The sequence below is a fragment of the Gigantopelta aegis genome, chromosome 4, assembly GCF_016097555.1.
Source record: "Gigantopelta aegis isolate Gae_Host chromosome 4, Gae_host_genome, whole genome shotgun sequence".
Taxonomy (NCBI): domain Eukaryota; kingdom Metazoa; phylum Mollusca; class Gastropoda; order Neomphalida; family Peltospiridae; genus Gigantopelta; species Gigantopelta aegis.
Window position 1 is genome coordinate 12,019,449 of NC_054702.1, and position 21,397 is coordinate 12,040,845.

The 21,397-nt window shown below is 34.1% G+C and overlaps 1 protein-coding gene across 1 annotated transcript in view; it reads left to right on the forward strand.

The window, feature by feature from the left end:
• Positions 1 to 452: 452 nt before the first annotated feature.
• LOC121369675 (E3 ubiquitin-protein ligase rnf213-alpha-like) overlaps positions 453 to 21,397 on the forward strand; it is a 73,517-nt gene continuing 52,572 nt past the window's right edge. Inside the window, exons 1-5 of the mRNA XM_041494726.1 lie at positions 453 to 835; positions 3,273 to 4,204; positions 6,800 to 6,852; positions 10,948 to 11,097; positions 18,200 to 18,402. Of these exons, the coding sequence (XP_041350660.1) occupies positions 457 to 835; positions 3,273 to 4,204; positions 6,800 to 6,852; positions 10,948 to 11,097; positions 18,200 to 18,402 (1,717 nt within the window). The 5' untranslated portion in view covers positions 453 to 456. The remainder of the gene's footprint in view (positions 836 to 3,272; positions 4,205 to 6,799; positions 6,853 to 10,947; positions 11,098 to 18,199; positions 18,403 to 21,397) is intronic.

Below are 21,397 nucleotides of genomic sequence, written 5' to 3' on the forward strand. Positions count from 1 at the left end.
TCAAGAGTAAACACCACCTTGTATATCAATGAGAGCCCAAACAAGTAAATGCTAAATTAAGTAGATTATGATTAAATAGATATTTACAAAATATTTACCTGTCAGTTTAATATGAAAGAAATAATCGACGAAAATCAGTTTTATTCTATTTCCGACACTGCTTTAGTTTAAGGACAGGTGATGTATCTATAAAAGAGAAAACACTCCAAGTTTTCTCCAATTTGAGAATGCACTGGATACATGTACAGTGTACAGTATATCGACTTACGTGATGTTGGGCGAATATCTTGCTTACAGTATCTAGAATGTTATGTACTTACATGAATTAGTAATATAGTAATTAAACTAAAAATAAATTTTAAATCTGAATTATTTTTTTATAATGTGCTAGGTAGTATGGAAGAAATGGTGTATGCCTTTGATAAAAAAATTTACTTCTGTATTTCAGAAACCACTATGAGGAAGTGTATGTCTTGCCTAGCTGAGATTTTAGACACTTCTATATTTTGCAAGAAATGTGGTGCAAAAGTTACCACTGCACCAGAGGTTTTGCCAAGGGTCAAACGTAAATGTCCTGGCAAAGATGGATACTGTGGAAATGAACTGGATGCCGATGACATGTTTTGTGACAAGTGTGGTTTGAAAGTAGATCAGTCTATGTTTGAAAACCCAGATTCTCATAGTATCACAAAGGGCAAGGAAACTGACTTAGCTGATTGCCAGGGACAGGGCCAAGATAAAGAGGTCAAAACAGAAACTGCAAAGGAAGAGTTGAAGCCACCAATGTTGGAAGCTGTTTCCAGTACTTCTGATTGTCCTGCTAAGTTTGGTGAAGGTACAGTTAGTGTTTGATTTAAAATGTATGTTTCTTTTAGGATTTGAGGAATCCTGAATGCATCTCATAATTATGTCTAGTGTATCATGAATTTGAGAAGTCAAAACACAGCTAGTAAAAATGTGCAGACAGTTGGAAATTGCAGTTTAAATATAGCTATTGTTTTCTGATGTCCGACATCATCTCATATCCCTTAACATAGAGATTATTATAAGATCTTGTGTGTTGTACTGATTTTATGAGCAAAAGTGAGGGTAATACATAAATTCTGACACCCGTAAAATCACATGCAAGTAATAATTTCTTTAAATTAGCCTTATTATTATTAAATGTTTCATCTACAACTAGAAGGAGATGACAAAATGACATCATATTTCACATTTGCCGTCTGAACTAGGACTGGTTAAACAACATCATGTTACAATGTTGCTTCCCAAAATTACGTGATTGTACTTGTTATTACACATGCTTTATGTGATTTTTATTAACTTGGTTATGTTGAACCATAATAAACATACACAGGTGCACCATGTAGATAAACAGCCATAACAAATTGCAAAAGAACTGTATGAAAATACTAGTAATCAAAAAATGTATATACTGGTAATAAATCTTTAAATATAAGGGGTGGACATAGCCCAGTGGTAAAGCGATCGCTTGATGCGCGGTGGGCCCATTGGGCTATTTCTCATTCCAGCCCGTGCACCACGATTGGTATATCAAAGGCCATGGTAAGTGTTATCCTGTCTGGGGGATGATGCATATAAAAGATCCCTTGCTACTAATGGGAAAATGTAGAAGCTCTTCTCTCCAAGACTACTGTTAAATACTTTATTTTCACATGCAATTTATTTTCATGTTTTTCGCATTTGAATAAAATTCGTGAAAATAAATTCCACGCGAAATTAAAGGCTGACGAAAATTGGGTATTAAAAAAGAGAGAGAAAAAAGTAGTTTTGTTCAATCAAACACGAGACCTCGTTAGTTTCCATTGCACAGGACTAGTAGTAACAGTGCAAGACTTAAAAAACTTTAAATAAAAAAACCCAAACAAACGATATTTAGGTACAGACAGTATATTATAAGGTAATAAACAATACTACATTTTGTATGGGGTTTTTTCATATGTGCTTGCAATGAAGCAACACACGTGTTTAGAAACATCACAGTATGTTAAAATGTGGATGTGAACAAATCTGGGGTGGGCTTGTACAGCGAATCTATACTCGTAGTACATATTGCGTCTTCACATTAAATGTTTTGCCTGTTGGTCAACCACAAACTGTACTGAACGAGTATTTTGACAGTAATAAATAGTTTCAATCAAACTTGAGTTAGCATCACGCCTTCAAATTTCGTTTTGTTTTCAGGTTCTTTTTTTTATAACATATTTGAAAATTACGAAAAAACCCACAAGGTAGCCTAAGCACCTTGCGAAAGCTTAAGGTATTTTGTAAACAAAATAAACGTCAATATTATTGACATCACTACGGGTACTTCAGGTTTTTTATTGGGGGAAGGGATGGGGGTTCGCGAAAATAAATGCTCATGAACAGACGTATTTTCGTTAAATAATTAAATTTGATCCCGCGAAAATAAAGTATTTTACAGTGTGTCAAAATTACCATATGTAAATATCCAGTAGCCGATGATTAATAATCAGTGTGCTCAAGTGGTGTCATTAAACAAAAACAAACTTCAAAAACAAACTTTAAAATATATACATTTTTATCTAATAAGGTGATATTTAACGTATGCTTACAAAATACTAGAACAAATGGAATCCATATCTTTGTAATAGTGTTGAATGTGGACTTCACTTTGCTCACTATGTAAATTATTGTTTACAGACAATTGATCACCTAGATATCAGATGCCATTGTGCAGTGTCCCTTTCTGGCACTGGTAGTGCCACAGACTGCATGGACACAGGTTGGACCTGTCTGAACCTTATAGACACATTAATAGTTACCTGAACCTGGTTATTTTCAGATTCTGAACTAGAGGTAGTTGATTCCAAGAATAGAAAAGCTTATGTTACATTCCTGTGTATTGTTGTCATCATTTTCCATTGTTAAGTTTTACTCTGTTCCTATGTTCTTCATAGTTTCATTTCATGTTGTGGTTTCTGTTTAGGTTAATGCTAAGTGTTGCTGATAATTTTAGCTTCATCCATAGTGATCTAGCTGCCCTTGTTTACCCAATTTCATTGATATGCCTGTTACAATGATGTAATTACTTCAGGTTTAAATGAAAAAAATAAAACTAATAACTTAATGTCTCTTTATACTGAAAGGTGCATATCTTACAACTTATTTGAGAAAAGTATGTGGATAGATAGTTTCATACCACTGCTAATATGTTTTAGCCTTTAATTGTATGCTTTAAATATTTCAGTGGATAAATGTGGGTTTTTTTGTTGTGTTTTTTTCTGAAGATGACAGTGAACCTGACACCCTAGACAGTCAGCCAGATTCATTGATGTCAGAGGAATCTAGAGAAAAAACAGCTCTGGGAGGAACAACAGAGGGAAACAAACCTAAGAAAAAGAAAAAGAAGAAAAAGAAAAAGAACAGTTCCAAGTTCAAGTGTGACAAAGAAGCAGAAAATGTTGCTGAACAAACTACTAATGCATCAGCTGATGATCGACGAAGTGATGAAAGTAGAGTTGATCAGAAAACAAAAATAAATGTTTCTGTACAGGAGTCTTCAAGTGATATGAGTAAGACAGTATCAGATACAAACACACAGCAGCAAACTGTTGACAAACAGCTCTGTAATGAGAATAATGGACAGTTAACAGTTAGCCAAGATGTTTCCATCTCAGAGAGTGACATGGAGAAACCTGCTTCAGATGCTGATAAAGAAAATAATCAAGCAATAAAAATAGATCAGTCAGGTTCTTCCATCTCAGAAAGTGGTATAAAGAATCCAGTATCAAATGCTGTCAAAGAAAATAATCATATGAAAATGGATCAGTCAGTTTCTTCTAAAGTCGCTAGTGGTGACAAAACAACACTGGAGATGCAGCAGCAAAGTGACTCTGCCCAAAATAGGTCAGACGAAAATGAAATATTTTACCCCCCAAACTTAAATGACAATAATTCCAGTGCTACTGATACTAACAAGACTCACGAGCTTGAAACTGATGGAACAAGTCATGAGATGGTATTTGGTAATGAGAAGAGAACTGATCAGCTGTCTGTGGATAAAACTGATAGTGAAAATGATGAAGGCAATAAAACAGATAACTCAACAGAAACGAAGGAGCATAAATTGATGGTTTATCCAGAATTCAAAAAGTTGGGGAAAAAACAAAAAAAGAAGAAGAAAAAGAATCAGATATCTGAAAACAAGAATGTGTCACAAGTAAGTATATATGTCTTTCATCTTGGGTAAAGAGTATTTGTTAAGTTTCCATGCATCAGGGAACCACGTTTTTTAATAGGTGCCTAATAAAACGTTAATTGCCTATATGGCTCCTAACTTGACTTACCTTTGAGGAGAGGGATGGAGTGCAACCCCTGCAATTAAGAAAATGTCCACGGCAAAAAACATGCCATTGAAAAAAAAATGAATATAGTCCATGGCAAAATGGTGTCTTGGATAATTAAAAACTCCACAGCAATCTCCATGGCATTGCCGACTGTCGTGGGCAATTGCAAAGGTTGGGGTGGAATTGGACCCTGAACCTCTACATACTGTTACCGGTCTCGGTGGCATCGTGGCAGGCCATCGGTCTACAGGCTGGTAGGTACTGGGTTCGGATCCCAGTCGAGGCATGGGATTTTTAATCCAGATACCGACTCCAAACCCTGAGTGAGTGCTCCGCAAGGCTCAATGGGTAGGTGTAAACCACTTGCACCGACCAGTGATCCATAACTGGTTCAACAAAGGCCATGGTTTGTGCTATCCTGCCTGTGGGAAGCGCAAATAAAAGATCCCTTGCTGCCAATCGGAAGAGTAGCCCATGTAGTGGCGACAGCGGGTTTCCTCTCAAAATCTGTGTGGTCCTTAACCATATGTCTGACGCCATATAACCGTAAATAAAATGTGTTGAGTGCGTCGTTAAATAAAACATTTCTTTCTTTCTTTCTACATACTGTTTCAATTACTGCATCATGTATTGTAGTCTGAACTCTCAATTGAATTTATTTTGAATAAGAGCCATATGACTCAAATATTTGCTTATCAAAATCAATTTACACACAATATTAAAGCTGTGGTTTCTGGAATAGTTTGAAAATATTTAAAGTTTTACTACTATTTTATATTTTTGATACAAACTTTTCCAAAGTCGGTTGACTGGTACTGATCTGCTTACCTAAGTCGCATACAGTCACATGCCTCAATCTGATTAAAATTAGCTTTAAAACGGGTCTACTCATGTCCCAGGTGACACTTCATCTGTAAATAGTAATTAAAATATCAACCAATAACAATTTGCCTTTAATAAATTATTTTGAAGCTTAAAAATTCAAAAAGATATCTGGTGAGGCTGCTGTACCAATGCAAATGGGAATAAATAATTTTAATGGGTTTTGCTAATTACAAGTATTTCTTATTTGAAAATAATTCAGAAAAAAGTATAGCCAATTGCTATTTACTGGCATTTTATTTGTATTTCTAACTTTAATAACAGAATGTTAAACTAATTTTGGTGCTGTAGCCTTGTATATGTCTCCAATGAACTGTTTAAATTCTGGATATATATTAATTAAAATTTTAATTGTAGGCCTAGATGCCACATGTACGTAATAGGTGCATTTTGGTACATTTTAAATCAACTTCTCAACATATTACTATTTTTACTATCATTGCATAAATTTTCATCCATACCTGTTCCATACTATTGTTCTAGGTGTAGATTATTATTATTTTTCAAGCACTTGTGAAACAATGCAGTTTGAACTTTCTATGCATTCAGGTTCAGGGATTTGAAATTACATACATACTACAGAATTTGTTCATTGTAAATAAGAGGCCAAACATCAATACATTTTGTTAGAAAATCACAGGCCATGTGACTGGAATATGATTAGATGCGCAGTACTCTGTGGCATTTTGACCAATCAGAGCTATCGGGGTCAGATTATTTTTACCATTGGAACTCTGGCTGCAGGCACATGCTGGTCTATTTGACAACTTGTTATGCATTTATGATGGTGTCTAAAATTATATTTTTTTAGATTATATTTATTATGGCATCCCACATTTGAAATAAAATCCTTGGTAATGACAGATTATGTCGGAGTTTGTATTTTTTTATCAACAAAATTGGGACTGTTCTAGATCAATAACGTAATGCTGACTTGACATAGATGTCATAGCCATCCGTAACTGGTAGTGGTAGGTAAAATGACGTTACAAAATGTTGAGAGAGGGAGACTGGTTGCGTAATTGTTGAATTAACTGAACCATCTCTGCAGAACCAGTGGGTTTTTCCCATCCCAACTATCCTAATCTTGTTCATTGTACATATAATAATTAAATTCAAGACAAGCTAATTCCTAATTTCCTATAATATATGTTTAGTTGCACGTTCATCAAACCATCTTAACACTGAAAAGGTATCTATAATTGTGTGCATCAAATTATCTGAATAGTACATATTGTAATTAAAAAAACAAATTGTCTGCATCAATCTATGTCATAATTATATAGTACTACTCCTGAAATGTTTGAATAACTGTTCCTGAAAGTGAAAAGAAATCCGACTACACTAATGAACCAAACATAAAATTAGAAAATTCTCTACATTTACATTTTTCACTCGCCTAAGCATTTTAAGGTGTGCAATTTTTCACTCACCATAGTTTTTCAAAAGCCAAGGACTGACATTATTATTTGTACTAGTTTAATTTTTCAATACTGATTTCTTGAAAGTGTTAATTCAACCATAAAACAGGAGTGGCCTGACATTTACAATGTATGCCTCTGAGGTGATGTTATTTCATTTTTCAGAATGACCAGCATGATGATTCACAGATGAGACAAAATCAGCCCAGAATAACAAGGTACATATATATACATGTTCATGTATAGCTAACAGGGTTTTATATCTTATTAATTTGGGTGCAAGAGTTGTAGATATTCAGAAATAATTCCATTTTATAATTACTGTTTTGTAATAGGCATGTGGATTGGTTAAAATGCTATCACGTGATCTAAAAACCAAGGTTCATTGTTCCATGAACGTCAAAATTAACTGCACTTTTTTGGTAAACAAATAAAAACAAAATGTTATTACCAGAACTACTTTTTATCAATTACGTCAACAACGGAATCCCCGATGGTTCCATCGTTTCTTTTGAATTTCCTTTTTGAAATGTTTAAAGTTAAGATTTGATTTTTGTACTTTTCATTTGTAAAATTAAAAAGTCAAATGCTGCATCTGTTTTTACATGTTTTTTAACACCAAAAATAACCAAATCCTCAGAGATATTAATCTTATACTGTTCAAAATAAGTAGGAGATTTCAAATATAACACAATGTAACAGAGATGTATTAATATGTATTGCAACAATAGTTAATAGTAAAATACAAGCACTCATGTTACAAGGGATTGGCATTAAAGATTATAGCCAGGATAGTGAGGTAGGTCCGGAGGAGACACAGATAGGCAACAGGGGTGGTGTTTGTCAATTTCACGTTTTCAATATTTGCACTAGTAACGGGTAAAACCCCCACGGTTCACTGGCAAGCATGCATGATGTGGCATGCTCCAGATTAAACATCCAATAACATTTTGGGGGATCCTGTCCCATTCCTTTTGCATAGTGACACCTAATTCTGCCAAGTTGGTTGGACATTGATGTTCTCTGAGATGTTTTCCGATGATGTCCAACTTGTGCACAATGGGTGCAAGGTCGGAGCTTAGGGCTGGCCATGGTAGTGTGGTGATGTTCTGTTGCAGGTATGCAGTGACCAGTAGACTCCGGTGAGTACGGGCGTTGTCGTTCTGAAAAACAAAATGGCGTCTAACCTGACGTGAGAAGGGATGTTGTCACAGTAGTACTGCCCAGTGACCCTCCCATGAACAATATGCAGTTGGGTTCTGGCAGTCATGGTGATGCCACCCCACACCATAATTTGAAAATTCACTTGCCCAATTTTAACTTAATAAAAGAAAAAAACCCAGTAAATTAAAATAATTAACTTTTTAATGTACATATTTTTATACTGAGATCATGTTTAATCAATTTGTCAATTTACAGAATAAATAGGTCATTGGGCATACTTTATGGTTTGTTTAGAAAAATATGCAAAACAAAATTCATCAGTTTAGAATAAAATTACCTATTAAAATTTTAAAACAAATTTTTTGTTTCCATTAAAACCACCTAACTTATAAAAAATAATCCATGTGACCTATTACAACAATTAACAGCATTATTTATTTACTTCTGAATGAGAACTCCTCCTCCCCCCACCCACCCCCCAAAAAAGAAAGAAAAGAAAAGAAACAAGAACCTTTATTAGCATAAAGTGTTCATGTATTACAGTTTAAGGCTTCCACCCCCACCCCCACCCCCCACCCCACACACCAAATTAGTAATTTTCAAATGTAGGTACTTTGTTAAATTTATCTATTTCATGATATTGTATTCCTAAACATTTAAAACAATTTTTTTATTTTTTTGCAATTTATAAAATAAATTAATAATTTACACATTTTAAAGTTTTTCAATTGTAAAGGTGAGATGCAACCATTAAAGGAAGGGACAATTAAGGTATTTGGCCTGGTATGCATATTCAACGATATATAATGCACATTATTGCTTAATATCAACAAGTATAATCATATACTTAGTTAATTAATCACTTTGGTATCATGAGTGGTAGTTTTTGCTCCAACGTACCCTACCAATAGGCCTAATAATATGCATTTTTTCTTTGGATTTTTTAAAAGAGAAACATAGTATAACTCCATTTCATTCTATTGATGCAAATTAAAATATGTTTAGTTAAACAGTTTATTATACTATCAAGCCATTTATGTTGTTTTACAAGTCAGTTTGATGAAAGTGAAGTGCCTTGTCATAAATTAGAGCATTTGTTTACACTGTCCATAGAGGAGTTGGACGGAGCTGACGTCACTTCGCCCCAAGCTATACCACCGGCCGTCACAAAAACAAAACAAAATGGCTGCCCCCAGTTAGCAGGAATAATCATGTTTTTTTATTAACTCTAAAATTACACATTTTTCATTTGTAAAAGTGTCAATATGTGTTGGTGGTCCGGGTATGCATCTTTCCAACACATAAGGCTCTTGTTTGAATTGACCCTCCCTTTAAAACTAATAAAAGACTGATTACCATTTTGCATATTATGCTTGCACTGTATTACTATTAGTATTAGAATAACAAATCTTTGGATTCCAGTGTAAAAAAAACCCAAAATGGTGGCAAAACAATGAACCTTTGTTTTTCCAATGTTTATGTTATGGATGGGTCAAAGATTACTGGTGGCGAAATATTTGTCAATGAAATAAAAAGAAGTGACTTGTAGATGTTTCTTTTGTTTTCATACGATTGTAGTGTTGTAGATTTAAAAAAAAAATTTTTTTTTGACCACTTGCCATCAGGATTGCACAAAGTAACTTTTAATGGCCCGAATCCAAAAACACTGGCCTCGGGCATCAGGCCACCGTATTCTAGAATCTCTGAATGTGTAAGTCCTAATGAAGCGGTCCCTGAACCAGACTTGTGGCTCTTGGCCATCCTGAACAGGGACGATCATCCACATTTCTGGTTTGTCGATATCGGGCCCACATTCAGCTAATAACTGATTGTGACACATTAAGTCTACGGGTCACAAACAAACAAGAAAGAATATTGCCACAGTGTGCACACAAGGAACGCACAAATTAAGTGTTCAATTTTAAATTGCATCCTTCGAATGATCAACATCACATCACGTGCTTCGAAATCAAAATAATTGGTGCATTTTTTCATGCCTTATTTTGAGTTTGATATTTCATTTCATTCTATAATTATTGATATTTGAAATGGAATATCCCCTACTTATTTTTAATAGTATATTTGCATACCAGTAGGTACAATTTGCTTTAATCCACTGCATAAAATTTGACCAAATTTCATTAACAATTTTACACTCCTAAAACAGGTGTGACAAAATTGCCCTTTTTCAATGTACATTTATCATCATTTCCGATATTTATTCTATGTTTAATCTGGTCAGAGTTGGAATTTAAAAAATAAAATAAAATGGAAAGTAAAAAGCTGCTTGTTGAGAGTTTCGAGCCTTGGTATGTACTTAATGTGGGCATTAATCACTTTTGAGTATGTTGGGCACACTATTTATAACCTTAACGTTGGTGCTTGTTGTTCAACAATTTTTATTCACCTTCCATATTGAATTATTTTCATTTGAACTTATTTTTGTGCTTATATCCAATTAAGGTTCAAGCATGCTGTCCTTGGCACACACCTCAGTAATCTGAGCTGTCTGTCCAGTTGTAAGTGGTTAGTGAGAAGACGGTCTTACACCTACCATTGAGTCGTTAAATCTCGCTCTGAGTAGGAGCTAGTACTGGGATGTGAACTCTGTATCTACCTGCCTTATGGTACCAGCATGATGGCTTAACCATGACGTCGGTTAGCTCTGATTAATCAAATAAAAACCATCATGTTGACCTACTTTGGAAAATCTCAGTAGGAGTGTGTTCATTATATGATTCATCCCCCACAGACTGAATTTAGAGGAGAGTAGAGGTGCATTTATGTTTATGCCCCTCAACATAGTGGCCAGCACCATTTGTGCTCACTTTAACTTTTTCAATCTAAAAATATAAAACCGTGCATAAAATTATAAAGTACGAAATGTCCCCTATATAGATCTATGCAATCTACTAAAATGTACATGTAGGCTACTTGCATTATTTTGGTGCTTGCATGATAGAAATTATGACATAAACACGGCACTTATCATTTCACTGTTAACACTTGTGAAAAGCTGTACATATATGGTATCCATGCGCTTGTATGGTATTTGAAGAAAATGTATTCTGAGCTGAAAAATAATTATGACATATTTATGATATTCCATGAGATCTATGATTTGAGAAATGTTTATTTTTGTATTTTAGTACATTTGGTAATGAAGTTGAGGTTGTGTTCCATTGTATAATATCGGACACCGGCAACAATGATCCAACATCTGAAGATATTTGCATGGCATTTGATCCAGAAGTATTGCATCACTGGAAAACTGATAAATGGAAAATGACAAGAATAGGGTAAATATTTACACTTCCATAGTAAAGTGACAGAAGGAAATAACTGCCCATTTCTGTTATTTTTGCACATACTGTTAATTCAGCAAGTGACTCTGTAATATTGACTGATTTAATACTGACTTTTAACAATCCAAAAAGTATGTCCAACACCCTTAGACGGGTTAAGCTAAGATAGGGTTTTTAGATTATATCGTTCCAACAGGTCACCATAATACAAATGAGGCCATCCTTAAAAAGGGATGTTTTGCTGAATTCGGTAGAATATTTATAGTACCCGGTATGTCATGTATTATGAAAATGCAAAAAACTGGGGGTGTTCTTGTACATGTACATGCTTTATACTCAAATGAATGTTTTGTGTACATAATTAAATTATTTCTTTTCTACGCCACCTGGCCTCAAACAAATTCATATTCCCCTAAGGGTAGTAGTTTGGTCCAAACATCCCCACAGCTAATGGGATGGCCTAATAATCTTCCACTAAGTCCTCCCTCCTGTTTTGGTCACGTAACTGTAACTTCCTTCGCCCGCCCCATGACTTGACTATGATCACCAATTACAACAAATGCTTCTTGTATGTCCGACACTGATTGAAATAACTAAGGTTGGACGATGGCTCCAGTGCTACTGGCAGAACTTGAATTTTGAGAGAAGGTTACCACCTGCAGTTGTCTTTCCAGGGCATAAAATTTGGCATGAATGATTTTGTTGTTCGTCTGTCGGTTATGCAAAACCAGTATTGACACGGACGACAGATCATTGGTGCAAAAACTATAATCACTCATCAGAAAATGTAAACTGACGTGTTTTGACTAATATAACTATTTTTGGAATAAAATAATAAGAGAACGGGCCTAGCATTGCAGATGTGAGAAAAAAACCAATGTATCCGTTTGAACTCGACATCGCGGTCAATTACAAAGTCGGCACTGTCATTAGAAGTCTCAATAACATGTTCTTTTACGTCATATCGGCTTTTGATTTACAAATGACGTCACGACTTATTAAGAGCTGTATTCATAACGTCTGGCACTTTGGTATGTTACGCTAAAACTGAGCTCATGAAAGGAGCATTGAACAGCAGTTTAAGATACATTGTTGATATATATATATATATATATATATATATATTTTAAAGGTATGTAATAAATACAGAATCTCACATATGTTATTTTCACTTCCTATTTATTGCACACATTTATTGTGAGCAAGAACATACCACTCGACCCCTGCGCGGGCTCGTGGTAAATATTCTTGCGCACAATAAACTCGTGCAATAAATAGGAAGTGAAATATATGCATTAATTCTGAAACATGTATTGTAATGAAAACAAGTACAACCCTTGCTAAATCAATTTATTAAAATATGACATACAGCTAAGAAAATAGTACGTTTAATAAGGAACTTTAAAATAACGAAGTGGAAATTAGAACAGGATGAAACACTGAGTTACAGCATCGATTGGATCGATCCAGGATTCGCAGAACTTTGGGTCTTTCAGTTCAGACCCGGAAGCTCAAAGTTATGAAAATCGCCCGTCTTAGATTCTCATTTGATTTCACTGGAGAAAATCGTTCATGCAAGCACTAAAATCACACGAACGACATATCGTTTGTCTAAAAAAAATCTAATTTTATGCCCTGCTTTGAAACCAGAGGATCAATTTTTAATCACCTAAATTGCCTTGTTTTGAGGTCTGGACATACGGTACATGTACATATTTAACCTCCTGACTACAGGATTCATTCTTATATGCTCATCTATGGGTCATATTATGGTATGGCGTTATTTATCCGCCCACTTTTTTTTGTCTGGACCATATCTTGTACTATTACTGTGACCTACTTTTCACAGTCTGCTGCACATAACAGTAAATCCTTGTCCGGACCATATCTTGCATACAGATGCATCCAGGACCATCAAACCTAACATGTAGGAACAACTTGGGATGGCAGTGTGTTGCGTACTATTACTAGGTCACTGGCCTACTTTTCACAATCTACTGCACGTAACAGTAAATCCCAGTCCGTACCATATCTTGCATACAGATGCATACAGGACCATCAAACCTCACATATAGGAACAACTTGCGATGGTGGTGTGTCACGTACTATTACTAGGTTACTGTGACTTACTTTTCACGGTCTACTGCATATAACAGTAAATCCTTGTCCGGACCATATCTTGCATACAGATGCATACAGGACCATCAAACCACATGTAGGAACAACTTGGGATGGTGGTTGGTCCAAAACAAACTGTCATATTCATTAATATAGATATCGTTTACCATCAAACTCATGATGGGCATATCATGTACCTCACCGGTACTCTTGTTGACAAAAGCATGTAGAGGGGTTTCAAATTTACAACTTTTACTCACATATTTTTACTTAAGCTTTTTATTAATACATAAAATAATGTTCATATGTGAATCGTTTAGTATTATTTTCGTCGGTTTTTCTGATATTTTGGATTGGTTAATATATTGATTAAAATTGGGCAAAAAATTTATAAAATTGTGTTTAGTTATACACAAGTGTGGCCATATGTCCAGTATTTATGACCATCACTGTTTTACTGACCAAAATTGTTTTTTGAAATGAACTATGATTCCAATATATTTTTATTTGCATCGTTGGTAAAATGGTAAAATGTTTTATTGAATTAACTGTCTTAATCAACTATCAATTCCTGAAAATGACCGTGATGTTCTGCCATTGTTGTCAAGCGAAAATACTTGCCGAAAACTACTTTTTCAACTAAAAATTTCCAGGTATTTTTCCCACAAAAAACAACAACTAAAGCAGCTATCATCATGATTAGTCCCGATCAGTGTTCTAGTATTTCTGGTCAGTGCCATTTGCATGTACTATATTCAGTATACAGTATGTTGGCTTGCGTGAAGTCGGACGAGATATCTCACCTGCAGTAGTCAGAACCCAAGTGAAAATACAACTGGAATCCCGGTGAGATCCTGCCGAGATAAAGTGGGATCCCACAGGGATAACAATATGGGATTCCCGGTTGTACCGGTGGGATCCCAGTCATATCCAAACAGGATCCCAGTCATATCCCGATGGGATCCTGATTATATCCCAGTATATCTCAGTGGGATCCCAATTATATCCTAGCAGGTTCCCGGTATATCCAGGTGGGATCCTGGTTATATCCCGGCGGGATCCCAGTTATATACCGGTCGTATCCCAGTATATCCCGGTGGGATCCTGGTTATATCCCAGTATATCTCAGTGGGATCCAGATCATATCACAACGGGATTCCGGTATATCCCGGTGGGATCCTGGTCATATCCGGGTGAGATCAAGGTTATATCCCTGTCATATCTCAGTGGGATCCCGGTCATATCTCGGCAGGATTCTGGTCATATCACGGCGGAGTCCCTGTCTTTCCCAGGCAGGATAAAATGCTGTAACTACTAGACTTCTCAGCAGAACATCGGAAGACAGGATTCCTGGACAATCTTGCATTGATAGCTGATTCATCGTTCCGGGTGGGATCCCAGTATATCCTGGTGGGATCCCGATCATATTCTGGTTATATCAGTCCTTGAGTTTGAAAAACAATGGCGAGTGAAAAATAGCACACCTCAAACCGCTTAATTGATGAAGTAATTGGTACATGCAAATGTAGAGACATATGTTGCAAAAATTAACCAATAAACCAATAATGTTTTCTTCTAATTTGATGTTTTTTGGTTCATTAGTGTAGTCTGACTTCTTTTCCCTTTCAGAATGTAATTATTAAAACATTTCAGGAGCAGTGCTATAGAACTTTAATTATGACATACACTGATGTAGAATATTAGATTTTTTAATTACAATATGTATTATGCAGGTGATTTGATACACACAATTATAGATACCTTTTCAGTGTTAGATTATTTGATGAACGTACAGCTAAACTTGTATGTGTAGGAATCAACGTGTTCTTGAATTTCATTATTATGTACAATGAACATGATTGGATAGTTGTGATGGGAAAAAACCCACTGGTTCTGAGGAAGTGGTTCAATTAGAACTATGACTCAAGCATTTCAGGTATGCACTACCGACTGAATCAGGGTTGAAAATTAACATGAAAACCATGGTCGCCAGCAGGATCAGTTTGAAAAACATCTTACTGGCCCTTCTCAAATTCGACTAGCCCATCAATTATCATATTGAAATTTAACTGCACAGCGTCAAAAACCTAGAATGTTCTTTATTGATTAATAACCATGTACTCACCGTATACAGTACATTTGCCTAAAAAGGAAACCGATGAATTGGCATGTAACTTCATAAAGAATAAAGTTAAAATTCATATAAAAACTTGTTATTAAGTTTTAAACCCATACCAACTCAAAAAAAAATTGAAAAAGAAATCCAGTATAAATAAAAATGTTTCTTTACAAATTACCATTAAATTATACAGATTAAAGGGACATTCCTGAGTTTGCTGCATTGTAAGATGTTTCTGACTAATAAAATATTTCTATGATTAAACTTACATATTAAATATATTTAGTGTCTGTATATTCAATGTGTTTCTGGTTGTCTTAAAATTTGTAAGAAGCCCAAACTGGATTTTGTCTTCAAATAATTTTGTATGTACGAAAAAACTATATTTGAGGAAATATTAGAAATATTGGTAAACAAAAAAAGGACATGACAAAAAATGAACACACTTAAAATCCAAAGTCTCCTCATACTGTAACAGCTATGATAAAAGTGGATATATTGGTGTATAGTTATGGTGTTTAGGGATCTCTATGTGATAAGAGTTTTTAAACTGTACAATTAATACATTTGTGCAGTTATCAAAATAGTCGGTTACTCGCGTTATAATTTGTCCGCTATTTGGTAATGGCTAAAAAAAATACATTTTAAAGAAAAATAACAGTTTTTAAATGTCAAACTTTTATTGAAAGAAACATCAGAAAGCCACACAAATCAACTGGGTTAACAGTACACAATGTATAAATGAGTTAGCCTTATCAGATATTGTGATCTATTACCTTACAAAAGTGGACTGTTTCTAATTAATAATAAATTAAATAGGCAAAGGAGTTTTGATCGGATTGGTGCGTCTTCGGAGATGTCTATTAAACCAGCTAGTGTTTTCTGATTTGTATACCAAAGATAAGTACCAGTCATATATTAAAAGCTTGCATGGACACTAACATTCATGTCACATTCTTTATTTTGTCTGGCATTATTAAACGGGTCTATCCGCTACATAAGATAAATAGTGGCAGTCAATATACAACATTATTTTACATGCGCTCTTTGTTAAGTGCAACGTGCATTATTTTTCACACTTGCCAGATTGAAATTACATGCGCTGTACAAGCGCAATCAGACTCATGCACCTTAAAAGACACTTAATCTAAACTACATAGTACTATTACATTTCTCTACCTGTATTATTTCTATGTATGTACCTTTCCTTTCTATAGCTCACTTTTATGTTATTCATCTACTATTATGTTTTATTATTATTGTTAGTTATTAATTGTACTTCGTCTGTCATCTTGTCAGTTTGTTTGTGAGAAAATGTAGGCAAAGGTCCTAATATACAATGTAGACTTGTAGCCTGTTGACCAATCCCACCAGTAAATGGGAAAAAATATTGTTTCAACAAACTAAATTAAAAGTAATTAGAATAGAAATAATAAAAAGTAGCGAAAATAGGTGTGTTATTATTTTATGACGATCACACAATGGCGTAATATCGGAACATTTGTAACATTACATTAGGCACAACGTGCTTCGAAACAAAAATTACTATTTTTGTGTGAAATTTGCAAATCAATCGGCTCAGGAATAAATAAATTGTAGTAAATTCCATAGTATTAAAAAAGACGTTTGCTGTGGGATTTTAGGTGCTTGGCAAAAAATAAATAATGCATATCACATGATGCATGCAATTTTTATTTGGTTTTATTAAAAATAAATTTTAATTTATTTTATTATTTTGTTAATAATTTTGTGTGTGTGTGTGTGTGTGTGTGTGTATATATATATATATATATATATATATATATATATATATATATGTTTGTTTAATAAAACCAACTGAAAATTACACACATCACGAGACATGCATTACATATTAGCAAAATTAATATCCATCCATCCAGTGCACCACGACTGGTCTATCAAAGGCTGTGGGATGGTGCATATAAAAGATCCCATGCTGCTAATTTCTGTTAGTCTTTATCGGGGCGAAATCATCCGAAGTTCCAGAACTACAATGTACGCAAACTACTTTGCCCTTTTGTTTTCTTTTTTTTTAAATAAATCTTTACAAGCAAAAAAATAAAAATAATAATAACTATTATACATTATGTGCATGTACTTGGTGTTGCTTTAAAAAAAAAAATTCATTAATGCCTTTTTATGTAACTTATGTTTAGTTAAATAATCAATTATACTATAGACTAATAATTACCTATAGGCCTATATTATGTATTTGTGCTTATTCGAGTTATTCCATACTTTTAAAAAAACCCACTTCTCGTCAAAGATTTGACATTATTAAAATAATAATAAACATTACAGAAATGTGTCTTGACATAATATATATTTCTTTTAGACTTCTGTAATGTGTACATGACACCCAAATATTATGTACTCCAGAATGTATTTAAACACAACTGAATTAAAAAGAAAAATACAGGAGAGACTATCCTCAGAACCCCTAGCATTGCCGCCCCCCAATTATTTTACCAACTATCTGAACTCAAATCCTGGGGGACACTTTGCCCAAGTATCCCAGACCCAACACGCTAACATGGCATGGTAAAAATGCAATGTTTATTTTCTAGTCCAGATATAATTTTATATTTACAATTATTTTACAAATGACCATAAAAAATATGTATACATGGTAGCTGGCATACTTGTAATACTTGTGCAAAGTATTGTGAATAAATCAAACTGTGGACCAAATACCGAAAATTGAACCGGAAAAAAAAAATCGAACCATCCCATCCCTAATTTGTAATCTGTCAATCCATTTGTCTTTATTTAATCCTCACAATTTAAAAAAAAGTTTAATCAGAAGTTGATAAAAAGTTCTTCTTCTTTTTTTTTCAGACAGAAAAAAGACTACCATGAATATAGTTTGTCAGTAATGATGTCAAAGACTTTACGTGATAAAGGCTTTTATTACAAGTATGTTTTTGTGAAAAAGGATCAGACAGAATTTGAATGTGTTCACTTTATGCAAGTCAGAACGAAGGAGGATGATCCAAATCGTCAATTTCACTTACCATTTTCATCTGATAAAACATCTTCAGGTAATGGGTTTAGTTTTTGGTTTTCAGTGGAGTAATGTCAGTTTTGATTTATATACATAATTGAATCAACCTGTTATTGAAGTAACAAATAGCTCATACCAGGTGTGGGGAAAAATAAAATTGTCAATCTGTCCTTTGTGATATCATCACTATCGGGGAAGGGGTGGGGGGAGGGGAAAAAAAGGAATAATAATAAAAATGATAAAACATTTAATTAAAAGGCGATATTAGCCAAATAGTGTTTTAAAAAATCATATAATGGTGTTTGAATGTTTTTATCTTGAATCATAAACACAAAACAATAAACATCAAAATATGAAAGAATTTTTGTATATCATAATAATAATAATAATAATAATAAAATTCTTTATTTTCAGAGGGTAAACACATTCAGTACAAGGTGACTGGTCTCCCATGAGGCCCTCTCTAATCTATACATGATATTATACATACATACATTCAAAGAAACAACATCAACATACATGTAATATGTATAGCATGAGGAACAATAGCACATATTATGAATATATAAATAATATTTAAATCAATTTGTTAAGAAACTTGAGTCAGTGATAACTCAATACATCATAATTATTTTAACAAACACAAAATCAACAACAAAGGTATATCTTAAAATTGATTATTATTTGAATAGTGCTTAAAATAACTGGATTTGAATGAGGCGAGGGATTGAGAATATTTTATCTTTGAAGGTAGTGTGTTCCACAGTTTAGCTCCCCTGCATGAAAAACTATGGCGATAAAATTCTGTTCTTGGTTTTAATTCATAAAGGTGATTATGTTGAGTTGACCTCAGATTTAAGGAGTGAATTTCTGAAGTTGTTTGAAACATTGTTTCTAGATATGATGGAGATAGTTTGTTGAGGACTTTGTAGACAAACTGGCAGGTTCTAAAGTCAATTCTCTCTTTGATTTTAAGCCATTTGAGAGAGCTAATTATTTCTGCAGTGGACATTTCTTTGCTTTTTTCAGTAATAAGTCTTGCAGCTTGATTTTGGATTTTTTGAAGTTTTCCTATAGAATGTTTTGAACAGGTTCCCCAAATTGTGGAGCAATAGTCTAAGTGAGGTAATATGTAAGAGCTGTAGAATATTAATCTGGTCTTTTGGTCAAGATATTTTCTGTTTTGTCGAAAAATGTATAATAAATAAGAAGATTGTTTAATAATGGCATTTATGTGGTTAGCCCATGTCAGTGTTGGGTCAATGTGTACACATTGATATCATCAATGAAAAAATTCACAAATTATGTATATTTTACATAATGGAATAAATAATTTAAAAAAAAGGAATAAAAGTTATTATTTAACTCCCATAATATATGTATAAAAAGTATTAGTATTTAGTACTGTGTCCTGAAAATTAATAAAAGATGACACAGTTGAAGCATTTGACAGCCTGAGCTGGCACATGTTTAAACAAATGATTAATAACGTTGTCTTGCAGTTTATAATGTCATCATTATATATCTGTTGCACTGGGGTTGTCTCCCAAAGTGCAATTCTTGGAGTACACACATCCATTTAATAAAACTTGGAGTTGACTTCATGAAGACTGGACACACTCTACTTTTATTAGACCAGCATAATGATACTACAGGTTTCACATGATGCAGGAATCCTATGTATTTGATGCAACATTTACCTAAAATACTCCTAAATAAAATATGTGTGCGTCATGGTTGACTCAAAATATTTCTGATGTCATTCGATTTTACATTCATTTTTTTTTAATACATAAAAACCTAACGACTAATTCAATTAAATTCCAGTTAAATTTATTGCACAATACCAAACAAACTGGTGTCAGCAAATGGATAGAAAAAAGAAGAAAAACATACAACATAACGAAGTTCAGTACGAAAATAGCCGAGCGGTTTAACTGGTTCCCAATCTTATCAATACGTAACCTAAGTGTTAAAATCAGTGTGACTAATGTAGTATACCAGTCCCTTTCTCTAAGTTTAGATCATTGCAACAATGTCGAATACGCGGTCTTTATACCAATATCAGCTGCGAGTTTTTTGTGTGTATTTTTTTCCCGCTATCAATCGCTTTAACATTAAAAAAATATTTGTAAACACCTAAAAACCTAACAACTACAAAGTTTCAGAACAAATATAGGCTAGCGGTTTAACTGGTTCCCAAACGTGTCAATACGTTACGTAACATAAGTGTTAAAAACAATGTTACTGATGTAGTGTGCCAGTTCCTGTCTAAATTTATATCATCGCGACAATGTCGAATGTGCGGTCTGTTTACGGAAATGTATAATATCATGTAGATGGTTGAGCAAATCTCATAATAGGAGTTAGTCATAATTATTGCGCAGATGCAGCTATGTTACAAAACAGGTTAGGATGCAGCATTGGGTGACTAAAAGCCAAAGGGTGCATTAAAAGATAGTGCAGGGCGCATAGTAAGTCAATACTTTTATTAATGTGAAGGGCGAGTTGCTTCCCTCTATTTAGCAAATTTAAAATGGAAGGCAAATGTTTTATGTTGTCGTTGAAAGATTTATTTTGTTAATAATGATGCAAGTACTTCAGTCGGGATTCAGTGAGAATGGCAAGTTATACATTTTTGGTTTGGATGTCCATTTATTACACTATTTCGGTTGAGAAACAGTTGAAACAGGGTGCCACAAGTTTTGAATACCAGCTATACAGAGGATATATAACAATAGTCGGACGTAGAAAGAACCATACTTTCTACGTCCCTTCGGACTACATAAAAAGACAGAAACCCCCCCACTAAATTATTTACAAGAAGAAAAAGTAAAGTTTGTTTTATTTAACGACACCGCTAGAGCACATTGATTTTTTATCTTATCATCGGCTATTGCAGGATAGCACAAACCATGGCCTTTGTTGAACCAGTTATGGATCACTGGTCAGTGCAAGTGGTTTACACCTACCCATTGAGCCTTGCGGAGCACTCACTCAGGGTTTGGGGTTGGTATCTCGATTAAAAATCC